The sequence below is a fragment of the Vulpes lagopus genome, chromosome 22, assembly GCF_018345385.1.
Source record: "Vulpes lagopus strain Blue_001 chromosome 22, ASM1834538v1, whole genome shotgun sequence".
Lineage (NCBI taxonomy): Eukaryota > Metazoa > Chordata > Mammalia > Carnivora > Canidae > Vulpes > Vulpes lagopus.
The window spans coordinates 10,218,683-10,241,940 of record NC_054845.1 but is presented as its reverse complement, the minus strand read 5'-3'; the positions used below and the strand labels follow the sequence as shown (position 1 = coordinate 10,241,940).

At 35.6% G+C, this 23,258-nt stretch overlaps 1 protein-coding gene across 10 annotated transcripts in view; it reads left to right on the top strand.

Annotated features, from left to right (window-relative positions):
• Nucleotides 1–23,258, top strand: part of FAM126B (family with sequence similarity 126 member B) — a 77,625-nt gene that overhangs the window by 12,728 nt on the left and 41,639 nt on the right. For 9 of the 10 annotated variants that reach the window (XM_041737144.1, XM_041737138.1, XM_041737145.1 and 6 more), the window contains 3 exons: nt 12,850–12,949; nt 16,960–17,040; nt 17,745–17,846. In XM_041737144.1, coding sequence (XP_041593078.1) covers nt 16,990–17,040; nt 17,745–17,846 — 153 coding nt within the window. In that variant the 5' untranslated portion in view covers nt 12,850–12,949; nt 16,960–16,989. Of the gene's footprint in view, nt 1–12,849; nt 12,950–16,959; nt 17,041–17,744; nt 17,847–18,585; nt 18,642–23,258 lie in introns of those variants that run through there. The other variant, XM_041737146.1, reaches the window with a different exon arrangement.

Here is a 23,258-nt window from a genome sequence, read left to right as displayed (position 1 = left end):
TAATTGTAGTTCTAGATTATAGTTTAAAATGATTTATTGAAGAGGCACCTGAGTGGCTCAGTCTGTTAAGCATCTAACTCTTGATTTCAGCTCGGGTCATGATCTCAGGGTTGTGAGATTGAGTTCTGTGTTAGGCTCCCATGTTGTATGTACAGCCTGCTTAAGATTCCCTTTCCCTCTCCTCCTGCCTCTCTCTTAAAATGATTAACTCAAATATTTTTTGCCTTCAGGAAGAGCTTCTTCTGAACTTTGTCAGTTAACTAGGTAAAGAAGAGAATTATTTAGAGCTAAGAATGCTATCAAACCCAGATGCTACTGCTTTCCTGGACTCTTTAAATACCAACTACTTTAAACATTTATTTGGTATTTGAAAAATTTATTCTAAAACTCAGTGTAATTTCCTGGAATAAATTGTATTTAAAGTATGCCCATCCTTAGCATCCAGAATATAGTCTCTAAGTATTATTTACTGCTGAAAGGAACAAGGGTTTTTTGGAGAAATGTTTGATCCTAAGTCTAGGGCAAAAACTGTGCAGGATGAGCCCGGAACTTCTTGGCTTATCAGGAAGTTAGATGTCTATCATCATTTACTAGGTTTATGTCAAAAGGGCTTTGGAGCTGTGTTGGGGCTCCCATGACCTCTCCCAAGTTTCATGATTTGTTAGAATCACTAATAAGTCATTATATTCAGTTATACTTTATTACAGTGAAATGATAAATATCATCAAAAGGAAAAGCATATAAGGTGAAATCTGGAGGAAACCAGGTGTAAGCTTGCAAGAGTCCTCTCCCTGTGGAGTTGAATAGGATGTGCTTAATTCCTCCAGTGATGAGTTGTGACATGTGTAAGATGTCTGCTGGGGAAGATCTCTTGAGCCTAGATGTCCAGGGTTTTTATTGAGGGGTCAGTCATACAGATCATAGTTACTGAAGTTTCAGATCTCCTAAAGGAAAGCTGATTTTACCATAGTCACATTGTTTATACAGACTAAACAGACTAGTACAGTTTGATTCAAGGCCCCAAGAATGCAAAAACGCTTTTATCAGAATGTTTCAAGAGCTCATTTTCCAGGAGCCAGCTATTAGGAGTTGAATGTATTGCCCAAAAAAATTAATGTTAAAGTCCCGACCCCCATTCCCTCAGAATTTGACCCTATTTGGAAATAGGGTCATTGCAAATGTAATTAGATAAGATGAAATCATAGTGGAGGAGGCTGGACCTTTAATCGAATATGACTGGTGTCCTTACAAAAAGAGGAGACACAGGCACAGTAAGAAGAAAGCCATGCGACAACTGAGGTAGCAGTTGGAATAATGAGTCTACAAGCCAAGGAATACCAAGAATTGCTGGCAACTACAAAACTTGAAAAGGCAAGGAAGGATTCTCTGCAAGTTTCAGAGGAAGTATGGTCCTGCTGATATCTTGATTTTAGGTTTCTAGCCCGTCAGAACTGTGAGATAATAAATTTCTGCTGTTGTACAATGTGCAGTTTATGTGTTATGGTACTTTGTGTTATGGCAGCCCTAGGAAAGTAATACACTAGCTGATGGCACAATAGCAGACCCTTCTTGGGAATGTGCAAAGTTTGAACAACCCAGACTTGCTGGGTTAACTGTTGCCTTCATAGGAGCCAAGCATGGAAAAACCTTCCACAGGCAAAGATGGGACAATTTGAGAATTAGTAAGAATAGTAATTATAGTGGGTTGAAATATATCCAGTATATTTAGCCCATGAGTTTATAATGATACTTAAAGCAAAACTAATTCACTACTAGTAGAGGATGCTAGCTAGCCAAATCATTTTGGAAACTGGTGAATAAAGGGAAAAAAGTTAAGCATTTATCCCATTTTTCCTATAAAAATGCTATTACAAAGTAATCAAATACTAGAGAAAGAGAAGTTTCTCTTTATAGAAGTATTCCATAAATGAATAATTAAACTAATTAAATGAAGAAAGAATAATAGGATTAGTTAATTAATTATAACTACTTGGTAATCCGTAAAGATCCTTAAGCATTGATCACCAGCAGCTGCATGACAACCAGACGTTATGAACCTTCAGACAGAAGCACGCAATATGAACAGTCTTCCCCCTAGAAAAATAAACCTGATCTGGTCAAACTGCTTTATCCAACCACAATTTTATAAGAACTACAGAAGGTAGGGACACCTGAGTGGCTCAGTCAGTTAAGTGTGTCTGCCTTTAGCTCAGGTCATGATCCCCCAGGGTCCTGAGACTGAGCCCTATATCAGGCTCCTTGCTCAGCCAGGAGTCTGCTTCTTTCTCTCCTTCTGCTGCTTCCCCTGCGTGTGTTCTCTCTCTCTCTCTCTTTCAAATAAATAATAAAATCTTAAAAAAAAAAAAAAGATGACAGAAGGCAGCAGAATATATTAAATCATCATAAGGGTGCAGTCAGCAAAATCCAGATTTGTGGAAAATGGTAAATAACTTTCTTCAACAAATAATTTACAAGATACACATACACACACCTATAGATTAAAAGAAATTTAAGAAACATCATTCAGTCTTTTTTGTATACTGATTATATTAAGGAATTATTTTAAAATTTCTTAGATGTAATATTATGGTTATGTCTTTTTAAAAGGTCTCATATTTATATTATATAATATATCTATGTTACATGTAGAGAAAAATCCTATGTGATGAAATTATATCATACTATTTCTGAAGGATTTAGTATTTTATTCATTCTCCTTTGGAATAAATTACTTGCTGTTTTCTGGAAGTGGAAACGTAATAAGACTGGGAAAGAGATTGGAGGTAAACAGAAAAATTAGTTACCTGTATATTATCTTGATTATGTTTTGCCCAAATAACCCCCTACATATAAAGCCATTAATTTAAGTTTTCATATTCTTTCTCTGCTATATTCTTTGCACTTTTGCCTCTCATTTCTGAGACCAGATCTCATATCATTAACATATCTCTTTCCATGAAATCTGAAGTTGTTTCCTGGAGCTGTCTAGTAAGATCTAATTTGTTAAAAAAAAAAAAAAAAAAAAAAAAAGACAAAAAAAATAAAACAGCAAAAAACAAAAACCTTCAACCATACATTCAAATTATTATTATTTTTTAAAGATTTTATTTATTTATTCATGAGAGGCACAGAGAGAGAGAGGGAGGCAGAGACACAGGCAGAGGCAGAAGCAGGCTCCATGCAGGGAGCCCACGTGGGACACGATCCCAGGTCTCCAGGATCATGCCCTGGGCCGAAGGCAGGTGCTAAACCGCTGAGCCACCCAGGGATCCCCCCATACATTCAAATTAGACAGCAGATATTCAAAATCATTTTCAGTAGTTTGTTGTGTGTCAAGATGTGGATCTTACTGAGTTCATCCACGCAGGAGTTTGTTGAGATTCTTAGATGTGTAGGTTAATCTTTTTCATCAAATTTGGGAAATTGTAGGCCATTAATTCTTCGACTACTATTTCTGTCCCTTTCTTTCTCCTCTGTTTGGGAGCTCCATTGTGTTTTTGTATAAGTGCGATGCTATCCCACGAATCTTTAGGCCTCTGTAGGCCTCTATTCATTTTACTCCATTCTTTTTTTGTGTGTGTTCCTCAGATTAGATAATCCCAATTGATTTATCTTCAAGTTCACTGATTCTTTTATCTGCCAGCTCAAATCTAATGTGCCCCTCTAGAGATTCATTTGTTTCAGCTATTGTACTTTTCAACTTCAGATTTGTTTTTTATTAAAAATGATCTCTATGTTCTCTAATTGGAGAGAGATCATTCTTTTACTTTCATTTAGTTCCTTAGATATGGTTCTTTTATCTTTGAATGTATTTGAACGAGGTGATTTAAAATCTTTGCTGAGTAAGTCTAATATTTGGAATTTTTCAGGGATGGTTCTGTTTACTCTTTTTTTTCCATATGGCTTTTTCATTTTTCATGTAATTTTGTTGATATTTCAGAAATTCTTCCTGATCGCTAGAGGTCTCTGTCCTATATCTTACTTGTTGAAAGGAAATACATCTCTTCTGCAGTTGATGCTTTTTTACTCTTTCTTTGGCTCCTGTGTATTCAAAGGAGCCTCTAGCTTCTTTCTGTGGTCAGCCTCTCTCACAGTGTTCTCTCTCTCTTTCACATAACCCATCTCTGATCCATGGTTAGCATTTTTGCAGTCTTCATGGACACACTCTGGGAGTGCTCATTCCAGCATATCAGTAAGCCCTTTTCACTCTGACATCCTGTCAGAGTCATTGGCGAGCCCATTTCTTGCCCTTTAGATTTCTTAAACGTGAGTTGCACCAGTCTAATGTATCCTTCCAGCTGCTGGTGACATATATCAAGATTTCTGAGTAAAAGCTCTGAAGTTCCTTCTTTTTTGAACATGGTTCAAGAGGTAGTACTGTCACCTGTATTTACTCCTTGGGGAAGGATATGACACATGACATTTCAGTGACCCTTTCTAAAAAGTACTCTCCAGTACAGTTCTTTAGTAACTAACTTCTAAATACTTTTGTACTTTGGCTGAAGGATTAAGATGTGTGGAAATGGGTTGAAACTATCTCCCTTGCAAATACTGCATTGACTCTCTCACATCTCATTGTCTTTTGATTTTAGTAATATATCTAGGTGGTGGTTTGTTTCAATGGGAGGGTATTCATCCTGCTTAGAATTCTCTGAGCTTCTTGGATCTGTGGTTTGATGTCTTTCAAAAATTCTCAGCCATTTTCTTTAGTGTTCTTTATCCTATTTTCTCTCTTCTCTTTCTGAGACTTCAAATAAAACTATTTTAAACAATTTGATACTGCCCCACAGCTCTTGGATGATCTGTAAATATTTCTGTACTCCTTTATTTCTCTTTGTGTTTCAAGCTTAATAATTTCTTTTGACTTTTTTTTTAAGTTTATTGATTCCTTCCTAAACTCTTGAAATTTGATAAGCTTGGAAAAGGAATTATTTGGCTCGTTGTTATTGTTGTTGTTTTTCCCCTCTAGCATTTCCATTTGATTTTTTTCTTGTAGTTTCCATTACTGTATTGTAATTACTTATCTACTCGTGCTTGTTGTCCAACTTTTTAATAGACTTATTTTCTTTAAGATTTTATTTATTTATTTATTTGTTTATTTATTTATGAGAGACACAGATTGAGAGAGAGAGAGAGAGAGAGGCAGAGACACAGGTAGAGGGAGAAGCAGGCCCATGCAGGAGGCCTGATGTGGGACTTAATCCCAGGTCTCCAGGATCAGGCCCTGGGCTGGAGGCGGCACTAAACTGCTGAGCCACCCGGGCTGCCCTAGAGTCTTTAATATAATATAGTTATGCTGAAGTGTGCCTTTCTGGTAATTCTGAAATGTGGGTTATTTCTTAGCCTGGTCCTGTTGATTGCTTTATATCTTGGCTGAAGGTGGTTGTTTTTGTGTCTTTTTTTTTTTTTTTTTAATTTTTATTTATTTATGATAGTCACACACAGAGAGAGAGAGAGGCAGAGAGAGAAGCAGGCTCCATGCACCAGGAGCCCGACGTGGGATTCGATCCCGGGTCTCCAGGATCACGCCCTGGGCCAAAGGCAGGTGCTAAACCACTGCACCACCCAGGGATCCCTGTTTTTGTGTCTTGAAATTTTTTCTTGAATGCCAGATATTTTGTGTAGAACGGTAGAGACGATTAAGTTGTATTTATGCCAAAAAATGAGCGCATTTCTGTCTGGCCATTAGTGTGTGGGGGGTGGGAGGAAGGGATGGTTTAGACAGCCAACTCGGGAGTTGAGCTGGGTTTGGGTGTGTTGCTACTATCATTACCTTCGCTGTACTTCACACTTCAAAGTTTTCTAATGGTAGGTTGGTTTGCTTTGTGTTAGGGTGAGGATTTAGTTCTCAGAGAGATTTCCTCAGTGTTCATGCTTTCCCTCAGCTTTCAACCATCCCTGTCTACCTGTAACACAGAAGGAGTCTGGTCAACCATTCCTGTCTACCTGTAACATAGAAGGGCAGGGAGGTTTTTTATATTGCAAATTACATTTTTAAAATAGAGAAATATTCACATTATTTATTTCTTCTCGAGGAAGATTTGATAAAATGTTTCTTTCAAGAAATTTGTCCATGTTGGGGCTCCTGGGTGGCTCAGATAATTAAGAGTCTGCCTTTGGCTCAGGTTATAATCTCCATGTCTTGGGATGGAGCCCCACCTAGAGCTCCCAGCTCAGTACAAAATCTGCTTCTCACTCTGCCTCTGCATCTTCCTTTACCTGTCTCTGTTTCTTTCTCTCTCTCAAATGAATTAAAAAAAAAAAATTGTCCATGTCAACTAAATCGTTAAGTGTATTGGCATAAAGTGTTTTTTTTTAATTTTTTATTTATTTATGATAGTCACAGAGAGAGAGAGAGAGAGAGAGAGAGAGAGAGAGGCAGAGACATAGGCAGAGGGAGAAGCAGGCTCCATGCACCGGGAGCCCGATGTGGGACTCGATCCCAGGTCTCCAGGATCACGCCCTGGGCCAAAGGAAGGCGCCAAACCGCTGCGCCACCCAGGGATCCCTGGCATAAAGTGTTTTATAAGATTCCTTTATTTCTCTTAATTTCTGTAGAAAATAAGAAATTAATAAAAATCATGTGTTTATCTTTAATTACTGTTTATGATTCTCTTCAATCCTTTGTATAAATCCATATTTCTATTTGGTTTCCTTCTCTCCAAAGGGCTTTCTTTAAAGGGCCTTTTTTTTTCTTTCAAATGGCATTTTTTATAGCGCTTTTATGTGTCTAAAAGTCTGTCTTTTGCCTTTGTTTTTGAGAAATATTTTTGCTTTATAGAATTCTTGGTTGATAGGTATTTTTTTCTTTTAGTACTTTATTTATTTTAAGATTTTATCTATTTATTCATGAGAGACACACAGAGAGGCAGAGACACAGGCAGACAGAGAAGCAGGCTTCATGCAGGGAGTCCCATGTGGGACTGGATCCCCAGGACTCCAGAATCACACCCTGGGCTGAAGGCAGTTGCTCAACTGCTGAACCACCCAGGCGTCCCAGTTTTGAGCAGTTTAATTTTAACATGCTTTGTTGCAGTTTTCTTCATATGTCTTGTGCTTGGATTTCATTGAACTTCTTGGAACTGTAGGGTAATAGTTTTCATCTAATTTAGGAATTTTTTTCACCATGTTCTTCAAAAAATTTTTTTTAGTCCTCTCTTCTATCTTTTCTCCTTTGAGGAATCCAGTTACACATATTATAGGCTGCTTGAAAATGTCCCATAACTTACTGGTGCTTTGTTTTAATTCTCTTTTCCCTGTGTTTCATTTTGACTGGTTTCTGTTGCTGTGTCTTCAAGTTCACTAATATATATATATATATTTTTTTTTACAGTGTCTAATGTGCCACTTTCCCCATTCAGTGTAATTTTTTTCTCATGTTACAACTTTTGTTTCTAAAATTTTGGTTTAAGCCTTTTTAAAAACATCTTCTATAATCCTGCTTAATGGTTTGAATATTATTTATAATTACTGTTTTAGAGTCTTTGCTTGTTGTAACATCACTTAATTTGGGCTCAGTTTTGATTGATTTTTCTCTTAATTTTAGATCTTGTTTCCTTTTTCTTTGTGTTTTATTGGATGATTGATACTATGAGTTTTACTTTGGGGTGTTCTGGATATTTTTGTATTGCTATAAATATTTTTGAGCACTCTGGGATGTCAAATTATTGGAAAACAGTTTGATTCTTCCATTTTGATTATAAAATTTATTAAGTAGTGGAACTGTGTTCAGTAAAGAGCTACTTATTCCCCATTACTTAGAAAGGAACCTCTTAAGATGTATTTTACCTGATTTTTAATCTGGTTTGTGAGAATAGTGCCATTTCCAGCCCTACATGAATTTTAGGCACTGCTGCTTCTAATTCTTTAGGCATTTCTTTGCCTGGCTTCTTCTCTTTCCCTGGCTGTCACACACATATGCTGATCACTTTTCTGACTACAAGAGGAGAACCTTCTACAGATCTCCAGAGTTCTTTGTGCTGCTCTTTCCTTTCTTACTCTGTCCTGCAAACTCACTAATATCTTGGTCTGTCTGGATTCTCATCCTCTGCCTCTTTAACTCAGATTCTACCTGCTTTTCCCTTCCTTGCTGCAGCCTGGAAACTCTCTCAAGGAAGGAAATTGGGCAATTTCATTGTTCTTCATTATCTGTGCCCAGTGTCTTGAAAACCTATGTTTTCTAATCCTTTCATCCCTTTTTTGATTACTTCAGGCAAGAGAGTAAATTTAGTTTCTATTACTCTTTCTTTTTTTCCTTCGGGAACTTTGACAATGCATATTTTGGTCCACTTGTTAGCAGATGGGTCTCTTAAGCTCTGTTCACTTTTTTCAGTCTTTTTGTGTTTTTCATACGTGATAATTTTTATTTTATTTTACTTTATTTTATTTTATTTATTTTATTTATTTTATTTATAATGAGGCTCCATGCCCCACACAGCGCTTGAACTCATGACCCTGGGATCAAGACCTGAGCTAAGAGCAAGAGTCCAACCAGCAGAGCCACCTGGGCTTCCCATATTTTTAAAATATTTATTTATTTATTTATTTATTTTTATTTATATTTAAATTTTATTTAACATACAGTGCAATACTGGTTTCAGGAGTAGAATTCAGTGATTTTTTCACTTATATACAACAAATAAGTGATTTTTCACTTATATAAAGCCACCTGGGCTTCCCATATTTTTAAAATATTTATTTTTATTTATATTTAAATTTTATTTAACATACAGTGCAATATTGGTTTCAGTAGTAGAATTCAGTGATTTTTTACTTATATACAGTGCTTGTTACAAGTGTCCTCTTTATTTATTTATTTTTTTTAATTTTTATTTATTTATGATAGTCAAAGAGAGAGAGAGAGAGAGGCAGAGACACAGGCAGAGGGAGAAGCAGGCTCCATGCACCGGGAGCCCGATGTGGGATTCAATCCCGGGTCTCCAGGATCGCGCCCTGGGCCAAAGGCAGGCGCCAAACCGCTACGCCACCCAGGGATCCCAAGTGCCCTCTTTAATACCCATCAACCATCTAGCTGATCCTCCACCCACCTCCTTCCAAACCATCAGTTCTCTGTCGTTAAGAATCTCTTATGGTTTGTTTCCCTCTCTCTTCTCCTTTTTTTCTTTTCCCCTTCCCATAGGTTCATCTGTTTTCTTACTTAAATTCCCCTTCTGAGTGAGATCATATGGTATTTGTCTTTCTCTGGCTTATTTTCACTTAGCGTAATACACTCTGGCTCCATCATACACGATAATTTTCATTGTTCTTAAAGTTTGCTTCATTTCTTCCTCTCACTCAAGTCTGCTTTTGAGTCCCAGTAGTTAATTTTTCATTTCCGTTATTGTATTTTTCAGCTTCAGAATTTCTTTTCAGTTTTGTTTTAGTTTTTCTCTTTATATTTCCATTTTGTTCATACCTCATTTTCTTGACTTTCTCCACATACTCCTTTATTTCCTTAAATATCTTTAAGACAGTTGTTTTAAAGTTTATGTCTAATATATCTGGCACCAGATCTTTTTCAGGGATGGTTTCTGTTAATTTCTTTTTCCTTTGAATGGATTACATTTTCCTTTTTCTTCATACACTTTTTGATTTTTGTTGTTGAATGCTGGACATTTGAATATAACAATATGGAACTCTGGAAATCAGATTTTTGCCCTTCCCTAGGTTTGCTGTTGTTTTTGTTTTCACTTTGATTCTTGTTATAAGCTGTCTCTGAATCAAGGGTCAGCCTAGGATGTAAACTGCAGTCTTTTTCTGTGCATATGCTGGGCATGCACGGTCACTTTCTATTTTTCCCTGCATATGCAGTTGTTTTTGTTCTTTTGTTCTAGTCTTCAGTGTCTGGCTTCCAAAAGGAGAAAAAGGAAAATGGAGGGGGAAGATGGGCACAGGCCCATCAAATCCCCTGGAAATCACTTCAGTGGGAGGGGTGAGGCTTGCAACAGTGAGGAGAGATGGAACAGCAGTGGTTGGCATCTCTTTTTCTGTACCTCCATGATCAGAAGCAGCAGTTAGCGATCAGAGCACACATCATCTCTGATATTGGACAGAGTCCTATTTGCCCTCTCTGGCTCCTGCAACCTGGTATAGGAACATGTGCTCTGCTGCTTGCCCTGTGGTTTGGCGTAGGGAATGGGCAGCTGTTGCTGTGCTGAGCTGATCAAAATTAGTCACAATTAAAATTAAAATCCACAAGTCTTTCCATGGAAGTTGCAAGCATTCAATAGACTTCAGAATTCCAAAAACAGATTCTGCAAGTATAAGTGTTGTCTAGATGTTGATAGATTCCTGGTGCTCTCTGTTCTATCTTCCCCCAAATCTCCACCTACATTTTTAAAGGATGTTTTGCTGGATATTTAGAGAATAGTTACTATATTCTAGATTGGCAGTTACATTCTTTTGTCCTTTTAACTGTCATTCTGTTACGTCCTGGCTTCTTTTGTTTCTGTTGAGAAATTTGCTGTCAGTCATACTGTTTCTTTGAAGGTCCCCTGATTTTTTTCTATGAATTTTCTCTTCCTTTACTCCTTCCTTTGATAACTTGATTATAATATCTCAGGTATGGTTTTCTTTGAGTATATTCTGCTTGGAGTTGGCAGATTATCTTGAATCTCTGAATTGATTTCTTTCGTCAGTTTTGTTAAAACTCTTTTATTCTCTCATTGAATATTGCTTATATCTCTTTCTCTTGTCTGGGACCTTGGTTACATGTATATTAGACATTTTGAGCATGTCTTCCATTTCTCTTAAACTTCTCCAACTCTTTCCACTTTTTCCCTACCTTCTACTCTTCCTTCTGTCTTCTTTCCTACTTTCTTTCTCTAGCTATAATTTGGTATTTCTTATTGACTTAGTCTTCTAATCCTATAGTCTGCTGTGTCCAATTTGCCATAACCAAAATACTGAAATCTTAATTTCATATATTGTATTTTTCAGTTCTAGAATGTACATTTAATTATTTTTATAGATCCTAATTCATTGGTGAAATTTTCCATTTTACCAATTTTGTCCATTTTTTCCTCTGGTTTCTTTAGTATGTTACTCAGAATTATTTAAAATTATTGTCCTTGTGTGTGAACTCTCTTACTGGATCATTTGTGGATCTGACTCTTTCTAGTTTTCTTTTCATTATTGGTCATATATTTGTCACTCAGCATATTTAGGAATTTTTTATGGCGTGCCAGACCTTACGTATGAAAAAAACCATAGTCTCCGGACAGTGGTACCTTCCTGACAAGGTTCCCATATTCTTTCTGTTGCTCAGATGACTTCTTTCTTCCAGTTTATCAGGAGTTCATGTGTTAAAGTTTAATAGAACTGTTCGTATCCTTTGCCCTGTTGGGATTTTTTTTTCTTTCTTTCTTAAATTGAGAACCTAGTGAGTATCTGTTTTGTTAACCATGAAAGATTGTTGGAGACTCATCTCTACAGAGATTCCCAGTAGAGCTTTCGAGTCTGCTTACTTACAGTGCTTCGAAATCTGACAAGGTACAAAGAGAGAATTTCTTTGGGGCACCTGGCTGGCTCAGTTGGTAGAGCATGCAACTCTTGATCTTCAGAGTTGTGAGCTTGAGCCTCATGTTGGGTGTAGAGATTACTTAAAAATAAAATTAAAGGGATCCCTGGGTGGCGCAGCGGTTTAGCGCCTGCCTTTGGCCCAGGGCGCGATCCTGGAGACCCGGGATCGAATCCCACGTCAGGCTCCCGGGCATGGAGCCTGCTTCTCCCTCTGCCTGTGTCTCTGCCTCTCTCTCTCTCTCTCTGTGACTATCATAAATAAATAAAAATTAAAAATAAATAAATAAATGAATAAATAAAATTAAAAAGAGAGTTCATTGATGTCAGATGTCCCTTTCCAAAGTACGACCAGCTCCTTATGTATCTTTCCAGAGGTATTCTATTAGTCCTCTTCAAGTTTTTTCACCCACTGCAGAACTTATGAAATGAAAATCTCATATGATAGTAGCTTAGAGCAAAAAAGTCAGTTGCTGTGGTTGTATTAGGAGGCCCTAAGACATCTTCAGTTTGAAGAACATCAGAAACCTTGCAATAATGATATAACTTAACTCCAAGAGAATTTTGTTGTATTATTTGTATTTTAAAATCACATTTTGTTAATGAAAATATTTTAAGATGTTAATTTTGGGGGGTTTTAGATTTTAAAGTTGTGATACAGTTTTGAATCAAAGTGGTAGAGCATAACGTGGTCAACAACTACTTGAAAATATTTTTCACTTTATGAGGACAGGATACTTTTAACAAATTAAAAAGAATTCTCTCTGATCAAAAAAGCTTTTAATATGTTTGGTACCAAAAATTCAAGGAATAGCATTTTCTGTGTTCTTTTTAAAAGTGATAAAATTTTCAGTTCTGTGGACCTCATCCAAAAGGATTTTATAACCATTGATACTTCTTATTTAAGTTTGATGTTATACTGCATTTTGAAATTTTAATGATTGTTTGCATGTGTGTGTATGAGAATGACATCACTGTAATATGTTCGAAAAGTTGGATTCATAGAATTTTTGACTGATAAGAACTTAATTTTATAGATTATTCAGGTGAAGCTCCAGAATATTTAAGTTACCTACTCAAGGTCTTACAGATAATTAGTGGGAAATTTGAAACCGGAACTGAGGCTTCCTTTCTCCAAATCTAATGTTTTTTAAATCGGGTTTGATAATGGTAGCCAAATATATGCTGGTTATTATAGAAATTTTTTTAATACCTAATTATTTTTTAAAAATAGATAAATTGTGGTATAAATGTTTTATTGAAGTTCTTTTTATTACATTCTTAAGATTATTATCTCAGCACTTCACAGTTTTTAATTTTTATTTTTTATAGAGCTGGAAAATATTTAAGTCTCAACAAATGAATTCCACACTTGAACTTTGCCGCATTCCTGTGCCACCTCCTCCTTTAGAAAACTGATCTTAGAACAGAGGTAAAATGATGGAATTTAACTTTTTAAATTTAAGAATGAATTTTCCATACAATTAGACATGTTAGAATTTTTGGTTATCTTTGGTGGGTAGCTTCTATTTATTTAGCAGTTTTACCTAAGAGACTTCAAATAATCACATCTTAATGATTGCATTTGAATTTTACTTTTGTTTTTTTTTTTTTGTCGTTATTTTAAAGGTTTTATTTATTTACTCATAAAACACAGAGAGGCAGAGACATAGGCAGAGGGAGAAGCAGGCTCCCTGTGGGCAGGGAGCCCAGTGCGGGACTTGATCTCAGGACCCTGGTATTATGACCTGAGCCAAAGGCAGATGCTCAACCACTGAGCCACCCAGGTGCCCATGAGTTTTACTCTTGAAAGTATTTCCTTCTTAATAGTTGTGCCTTTTAACCTTGTTGCCTAATCTTTACAGTTACTGAATAATTGAATGTACTCAGCATAATCCTATTATGTAGCTAGACTGAGATTAGTGCTGTCCAATAGAATTTCTGTGATGATGTCCATGATCTGTATCTGTGTTCTCCAGTCTGGGAGACAATAGTCGCATGTAGCTACTAAGCCCTTGAAATGTAGCTAGTGCAATTAAGGAATTAAATCTTTAAATTTTATTTTATTTTAATTAATTTAAATTTAAATACCCATATGTAGCTAGTGGTACCATACTGAATGGTGCAGCCTTAGGTTTTTTTTCTTAGAGAAATTGGTATTTACAATAACCACACATCTTGAATGCTTAAATTTCTGAATTATATCTTGAAATATTTTCATAGTTGTTGGCCTTCTTTGAAAATTTGCAGTAGCAAAACCAGTTTTTACTCTTTCATATGTTTTCCTGATAAATGTATAGCTTTGTTTATCCAATAATTTTGGTCTACTGGAAACCCTTGAGAGCAGTTTTCATAGTTTTTCTCATTGATGTGTTAATTTATTTAATTAAAAAAAAAAACCTTTGAGAAAAATAAAATGAGATGAAAGTAGGCAAACCATAAGAGACACTGAACTCTAGGAAACATACTGAGGGTTGCTAGAGGAGAAATGAGTAGGAGGATGGGGTAACTGGGTGATGAGCGGTAAGAAGGGCACTGGGTGTTATGTACAACTGATGAATCACTAAATTCTACCCCAGTAACTAATAATACAGTATATGTTAACTAAATTGAATTTAAATAAAGAATTTTAAAAAACTTCTGGCATAGGTTCTTACATTATACCCCTCTTATAAATGAGGAATTGAATTAGGCCATAAATCAGTAAAAGTTAATAATAATATAATCACTAATAAATTAACTTTCCCACATATATAGCTTGTAGGTCATGGAATTGGAATTCAAACTCAGACAGCCTAGAGCCCATACTCTTAATGTTAGGCTCTACTCCTCGGTGTCCATCGAAAGATGAATGGATAAAGAAGATGTGATTTATGTATACAATGGAATATTACTCAGCAATTAGAAACGACAAATACCCACCATTTGCTTCAACGTGGATGGAACTGGAGGGTATTATGCTGAGTGAAATAAGTCAATTGGAGAAGGACAAACAGTGTATGTTCTCATTCATTTGGGGAATATAAATAATAGTGAAAGGGAATATAAAGGAAGGGAGAAGAAATGTTGGGAAATATCAGGAAGGGAGACAGAACATAAAGACTCCTAACTCGGGGAAACGAACTAGGGGTGGTGGAAGGGGGGAGGAGGGCGGGTGTTGGAGGGGAATGGGTGACGGGCACTGAGGTGGACACTTGACGGGATGAGCACTGGGTGTTTTTCTGTATGTTGGTAAATTGAACACCAATAAAAATTAATTTAAAAAAAAAAGTTAGGCTCTACTGCCTCTTATAATCTTATTCTCCATAAATTGGTAATTTCCAAAAAAAAAAAAAAATACATGTTAATGTCAGCTAAGACACAATTTCTATCTATGCAGGCATTGGAAAGCTTATTGTACTCAGATGGATACGGTGAGTTTGTTTACTGGCAAGTAGTTATTGACTTCAAGATCATGTTCCAGCAGTTTATTATTTTGTTCATTATTTTGTATTCAGGGCTTGCTAATAAAAGTTGCCATTACCATGGTCACCAAAAAGATAATTATTTTTGTGATTTTTTTTTTTTTTTTTTTTTTTTTTTACTTTGTTAAATACTGAGAGGCAGTGTGGCCTGAGTTGAACTATATGTTGGGATAGCAGCTTGATTTTTGCTTTTAAGATTTTAATTTTTTTTAAAGTAATCTAGGCCTAGCATGGGGCTCAAACTTGTGACCCTGAGGTCAAGAGTCACATGCTCTACTGACCAAGCCAGGTACCACTTGATTTTTGCCTTTTTTTTTTTATATATATATTTTATTCATTTACTCATGAGAGACATACACAGAGAGAGGGGCAGAGACACAGGCAGAGGGAGAAGCAGGCTCCATGCAGGGAGCCTGATGTGGGACTCGATCCCGGGACTCCAGGATCACACCCTGAGCCAAAGGAGACGCTCACCACTGAGCTACCCAGGCATCCCTGATTTTTGCTGTTTAATATAGTTTTTATATCCCAGGTAATGGGATGGGCATAATATATAGTAGGAAAAAATCTTAGGAATTATATATTGTATAGTTAAATAAAAAGAAAACTTATAGTACATTTATCACTATGCTCACAGCTGTCTCTAGATACTAAGATACTGAGAATAGCAGAAATCTATATTTATAAAACTTTCTGTAATCAGTAGTATTCTGTTTTCAAATAAAGGTGCTAAAATATATTTTTAGAATTTTAGATGTAGTAAGTAATTTATCCTTGTAGAAAACTGAAACCCAGAGAGTTTAAGTGATTTGCCCAAGGTCACCTAAGCAGTGTGGTTCATCGATTCAACAAATACACATAAATACCTGTCATAAGTCCAGATACCATTGTATGCTTGGTAGCTTTGAGTGCATAGTGAACACTCAAATGTGAGCAAAACAGAAGTGGACTCAGTTTTCATGTAACTCACGTCTGGTGGGGAAGATAGACAATAAGTAGTAAGGTCTAAGAATTTGCAAGGTACAAAATGCATTTCCACTAGGAAGGAAATGAACCATGTTTGTTGGAATGTAAAAATACTAAAAAAGGGAGAAAGGGATGCTATTTAAAGTGTCAAGACAGGCCTGCTGAGACTAAGAGGACTGAAAAAAGCCAGCTCTTTAAATATCACACAATCTAAATATCTATACAGAATCCCTGGGGTGAAGGGGTGCATGAAGCTATGGGAAAACAGAAAGGAGATTATGGCCAGGACATAGAAAGCTGTGAGGGGAGTAGTATGAGCCAAGGTACATTTTTCAACTGTTGTTTTTAGAATAGTCATTAAATTAAAATCTGAGTTCTGCTAGTTAAATTGTGTTACCTTGTTTGGGTCATTTGACCTCTTTACACTTTAATTTTCTTATCTGTTATTGGAGAATAATAGAGGCTATATTATAGTATATAGTTTCAGGAAAATTAAGTATATAATTCTTGAAGCAAACATTTTATAGTAGTTTCTTTGTTATAAGATCTAAGTATGGGACACCTGAGTGATTCAGTTGGATAAGCATCTGCCTTCAGTTCAGGTCATAATCCTAGTCAGGCTCCCCGCCCCACAGGGAGTCTGCTTTCCCTCTGCTCCTCCCCTCCACTCATTCTCTCTCTCTCTCTCAAATAAATAAATAAAATCTTAAAAAAAAAAAAAAAAAAAAGTAGGGCACCTGAGTGGTTCATTCAGTTGGGCATCTGCCTTTGGCTTGGGTCATGATCCACACTGAGCCCTGCATCAGTCCCCGTGCCCAGTGGGGAGAGCCTGCTTCCTCTCCCTCTTCCCCTGGCTAGTGCTCTCTCACACATTCCCATCAAATAAATAAATAAAATCTTTAAAAATATATATATATAAGTAAGTCTTCTTATCTTACAAGATGCCCATCATTTACCTTTGGTAGTTTAAATGCATAATGCTATCCTCATGTTCAGTGCTTTTTTCTTGCAGAGATAAAAAAGAAATAGAGTGTAGAAGAAGATGCTGGGATCTGAACGTGGTGTTGTGGAAGAATGGTTATCAGAATTCAAGGTAAATTGGATTGGGGATAAGAATGTGTCCTAGGGCTCTATATGTCAGTAATTCAAACAGGAATATATGTTCTATGGAGAAACTGAAATATGAAGTGAAAATGACAAAATATGAAATAATGTATTTTTATACTTGTGACTCTTTAAAAAAAAGGCATTAGGTAATAATGACTAGAAAGTAATATGTAAAAATGAAAATGTTTGTTAGGATTGATGAGGGGGTATGTGAGTTTTTAAATACATTCCATAAAAGAGGAGAAGCTTCCAAGCTTTAATAAGGCACAGACATAGGATTTGTGCCTTATATTTTTATTTCCTGTAATTAAAAATCACCCATTGATTTGATTTAAAACTACATAATTTCTGAATACCATAGAAATAAATGTTCTATAAACATTAAATGCAAGAATTAAACTATATCCTATACTTATTTTTTTTAGAGTAGATTAGTTTAAGGTGACCCATTTCAGCAAATCTTGGTATAATGTGTGATTTCTAATCATTTTTCATGGCTGAGTAGTTTGAAGAACTGTATACTATAACATTCTGGCTTTTGTTTTATTAACACTCATGGTTATTTCTTGTATTATTTTTATTTTTCTTAGTTGACTCTATCATAAATCTTTTCAAGAAGGCTCAGGTAAAATAAATTTCCTGACTTCCAAATATTAAGTTTGCTTTTGATTTCCTTTGATGTTTTTTTAGGCATTACCTGACACTCAGATCACCAATTATGCAGCAACTTTACACCGGAAAAAAACCCTGGTACCAGCTCTCTATAAAGTTATTCAGGATTCGAATAATGAGGTAGGAAAGTTCATAAGAAAAATAATTTGAACGTAGTGAGATGAAATAATGTGTACTAAAACACGTATGTAAGTTTTGTAGTTTTCCCTCCTCTTTTTTTTTTTTAATTCTTCTCATGGGACTGGAAAACTTTCTTTCTGCCATGTTTCATTCCGGTAGTTGCTTTGGCTTTCCCTTTGCCCTCCCTCTTACTATTTTAAATATTTTGATCAGATTTGTTTCTGTTGAGGACTATATGTTTTGATTCTTGATTTGAGAGACCATCATCTCAATAGAGATTACTTACTTAATTTGAGACTTTTCTTTGTTTCCTGTTTGGAATGTTTCCTTTTTTGGAATCCAGATTTTAGCCAAACACTGATTCAGATTTTTTAAAGTATTGTTTACAGTTATCCTATTGACAATATAGAACTATGTATATTACTGTAATCTGTGAACTCAAATGGGTGACTTGAAATGATGCTGCTAGTAAATTTAGCTTGAAATGATTGGAGGAGAAAACACTATTTAGCATGAATAGTCAAGATCAGTAAACTTAAAAGTTTCCTGTTACTCAACTTTGTAATAGAAGGGGGGAAACTGCAGCTGTTGAATCTATATGTTAACTTATGCAAAATACACACATTATCTTTCCATTAACACAATAGTATGACATACAGTTTTATCACCACTGGATTCATGTATGCTTTAAAATGAAAATGGAAGGAACACACAGGAAAGTAGCTTCTTATCTTCCCAGATACAGCCTCCAAGAGTGCCTCTGCTGTGTACTGGAGTGAGTTTGAAGAAGTTCAGGTAATCATCTCCTAACCAGCAGCTTAATTTAAAGTGTATCTTAATTTTTGTCCTATCACTAAAAGCTTGCTTATTGACCTCTTTCTTTCCTGTCTCCTAAACTTAGATTGGCTCTCAGTTAGGCTTGCATCTGTTGCTATTTGTAGCAGCAATTGCAGGATTCATTTGCTTCTTTTTCTCTTGCTGTGTATTTATGAATGTTTTATAACTTTAGGTGTTGTTTCATATATATATGTATATATATATATATATATATCAAATCATTTTTGGTTAGGAGTTTTCAAAATTCTGTTTGAATAATGAATGTGTGTATTTCCTACCCCTTGTTTTGCATTGTTTTAACATTTAAGCTTTGCTTATTAAAATTTGTTTTATGCTTTCTCTTTAGATTGTAAGCTCTTCATGGGCAGTGGTCAGATATTCTATATTTGTTACTTCCCTAGAATACATTTTGTCATGTACATAATGAACACTTAGTAAATATTGATAAGAATAGTGAAATACAAAATGACATTCTAAAATGCTGTCATTTTCATTAGAACTCACATGTATATAAAAAAAGATTGCTTTCTTTTTTCTTTTATACTTTAGAAGCTATGACATTAAAAAAGTTATTCACATTACTTTATACTGTAATACTTTTTAATACTCATGTATGAGACCTTCTCATGGCTAGAAATGGGAAAATTACAGTTTGGGAGCTTCAGGCTCAGTAGAAGTCACTGTAATCATCCAGGTTCCAGAGCATTTCTGTCTTTCCATATTTTCTCTTGTCAGATCATAAGGTTTTAACCATGTGGTCATATTTCAAAAAAGCAGAATGTTTAGCACTATAGCATCTCAAACCAATTCTGGACTTTAGTCCTAGAAGGAAACACCTTTTAGTCCTGATTTTATTATATTCTGAAACACAACTGTTTTTATTTAGTTAACAGGAAATTATTTCAGAAAATTGTCACATGTCATATATAATATTAATTGAAACTTATGACAGTCTTATGAATGGTTTTGCTTTAAAGACTTTAAAAGTTCTTAGGAAAGTGTGTTTCCTAGTTTGGTATTAGATATTATGGCCAACTTGTACTGCAGCTGAAGTTTTACTCTCTAGACCAACGTATAGTGTAATTCTCCTTTTCCCTGTCCACATCCTTTGAACACTCTAGTAGTTCTTCCATTTCAAGGAGACTTCCATCCAATCTATGAATCCTATCACTTTTTCATGATTTGATTCCCTTTTCTTCTTCCCTCACATATCTTGCTTCTCTTTTCACTCAGCTAAATTTTCATGGTACATCATAGTCTCTTTCCTTGCATACATTCTTAGGTCCTTTGCTTCTCATTCTATTAGTTCTTATTCTTGAGGAAAATCTCAACACTGGATATAAAACCCAGGTATTTGTCTTCTTTAGGCTTGTACCGCAGCAGCTGAACATACTTGTAGAAATCAGCTGCAAAAAAAAAAAAGAAAAAAAAAAAAAGAAATCAGCTGCAATAACAATTTTGTTGACTTTCTCCACTTTATATTTTATGTATTTATTTTTTGAGTAAAAGAGAGGGAATCACAGACTCCAGCTCAATAGGGAGCCTACACTGGGGAGATGCAGGGCTCATCTCACAACTCTGAGATCATGGCCAGCCTGAGCCAAAATCAAGACTTGGATGCTTAACCAGCTGAGCCACCCAAGCACCCCTCGTTCTGCATTTAAAGTGAAGAAAGTCAGGGTGCCTGGGTGCTGGTTAAGCATCTGACTCTTGATTTTAGTTCAGGTTGTGATCTCAGGGTCCTACAATTGAGCCCCAGATTGGGCTCCATGCTCGATGGGGAGTCTGCTTGAGGATTCTCTCTTTCTCTCTGCCCCTTCCCCAGCTCTCTCTTTCTCTCTCTCTCTCTCTCTAAAATAAATACATTAAAAAAATGCAGGACTAAAAATCTCAAATATTCAAATAATACCACCTTGCAGTCTTATTTTACTTTCTTGGTACACTGTCCCCACTGTGAATTTTATACCTTCTCTTTGCTCATTAGTCTTACCCACCTTTCTCTCATCCTCAGCTTGCTTTCTTTGTCATTAAAAAAGAAGATAATTGGGAGCTCTCATTTTTTCATTCATATCTACCACTCTACCAGCTTCTCCACCTATACTTTTCTGCCTTTTCTACTACGATGGATGAAGTGCCCCAGGTTATATCAAAGGCAGTCTTCCACATAGGGGCTAGATCACATCTTCTCAAAGATTGTTCCTGCAATTATATCTTCTCTTTCCTTCAACATTGATTTCTGATCAAAAGTTATTGGATTGCCAGCTATTCATCCCTCCCCTTTTTAAATAAAGCGGAGTAAAAATTTTGGCAACTCTGTATTTCCTTGCTGTGTTTAATTAATATATAGTCTCTTAAGTGCTATTGTGGTTCTTGCTACTGAGAAAGGGAAGTTAAAGTCTTTATAACAGAAACATTTTTTTTTAAGATTTTGTTTATTTATTCATGGGAGATACAGAGAGAGAGGCAGAGACACAGGCAGAGGGAGAAGCAGGTTCCACGCAGGGAGCCTGAAGAAACAAATTGTAATTGGGGCACCTGGCTGACTCAGTTGGTAGAGTGTGTGACTCTTAATCTCAAGGTCATGCGTTTGAGCCCCTTGTGTGGTGTAGAGCTTACTTAAAAATTAAAAAAAAAATTATAATAAAATTTAGAGACAGCAATTTTGGAGTCCTTACTAAAGAGAAAAATAGATTTGAAACACAGGTATATATTTTTAACTAATACATTCATGAGAGCAGCAATCTTTTTTTTAAAGTTTCGGTGGATTTCACCAGTGGAACCATTGGGTTCTAGGTTTTGTTTTTGTTTTTAAGATTTTATTTATTTATTCATGAGTGACACAGGGAGGGGCAGAGGGAGAGGCAGGCTCCCTGCAGGGAGCCTGATGTGGTACTCAATCGCAGGAAGCTGGGATCATGACCTGAGGCCAAAAGCTCTACCACTGAGCCACCTAGGTGTCACGAGAGCAGCAATCTTTAATGCCCCAAAAGATCTGGCTGTTTTGTCAGTACTTTAAAAAGATGCCACCAGTTGGCTATTTTCAGAAGTATGTTACTTCATTATTGACACTATGTGGAATATAGTATTTGTAATTAGATAATCCTCACCTCCCATTTTCCACCTTCATTCTAGTATAAAAAATGTGGTATAGTGGGGGCATCAACTTAATGTTTAGAAGACCTGAATTTTAAGTGTCTTCTTCTATCACTAACATCTGTGACTTTCTCGGCAAATTGTCTGACTAGTCTAGATTTCTGTGTAAGAGAAGAATTGGAATTTTCAAACGATTTTAAATATTATTGGAGCACCTGGTTGGCTTAGTCAGGAGGAAGATGCAACTCTTAACATTGGGGCTGTAATTTCAAGCTCCATATTGGGTGTAGAGATTACGTAAAATTAGAATAATCCTAAAAAAAAGAAAAGAAAAAAAAGAAAAAACCCATGGTAGTGATTTCACATAAAGGGCTTAGTAGTTACTAGACAATAGTAGTTACTAGACAATAGTAGTTACTAGACAAATGTGTGTGTATGTGTAACTTTTTTTTTTTTAGCTTTCCTTAAGAGCTAAGCTTAACTATTATTAACTGTATGATTGGGTTTATTGACTTTAAATTTCCAGTTGTGAAAATAGTGACATTGTAGAGCGATTATTACAGACATATATAACTATATTCAAGCAGATTTCCAAATGTATGTGAATTAATCATTCAGAATAAAGATAGGCATATAAATACTGAGTGATTGTTTTAAAATCTAGTATTAAATTTTAAACATTATATTATAGTTTTCTGTCAGTTTTTTATTTGCATTTTAAAATCATGTCCCATTTTGTTTTATTTCAACAAAACCATTATAGATTGGCAGTACATGATTAGGAAAAAGGGAGAGGTTTATTTTAAACTAAACTAAACTCATTTAGTTCTCAAGGTTAATGAAGATCCTTGTAAGTCATATTCTGTGATATCATATGAAAAATTAAACACTGAAAAAGCTATTTCTGTATACTTGCCTCCTTTACAAAATCTTTCAAGTAAATATAATTAGTAGAATTTAAATCAGTCTTCAAATATAAAGTAATCCATTTGTTTTACTTGTATGTATTTTAATATTAGCTAGCTTTTTTTTTTTTTTTTAATTGTCTTTGTTTATTCATGAGAGACACACACAGAGAGAGGCAGAGACACAGGCAGAGGGAGAAGGAAGCTCCATGCAGGGAGCCGGACATGAGACTTGATCCTGGGTCTCCAGGATCACACCCTGGGCTGAAGCCGCGGCACTAAACCGCTGAGCCACCAGGGCTGCACTTGGCTAGCATTTTGGATGTCTAAATATTATACATTGCAAAATCCCTTTCTCAACTGAGTGGTATATAATTTTATTTAAACCATAGTCTAAGTTGAGATTTAAAGGTTATTTCCAACAAGAACATTTGAAGTTGTTTTCTTCCAATAGGAACTTTTTAAAATGGAGGATAATAAGGGCTAGTAATACTAGAAAAGAAAACTTACTAAGTATAAATGTAGTACATTGATTAAAAGACAAATTGTCTAATGTAATGGGTAGAGTGTATTGAAA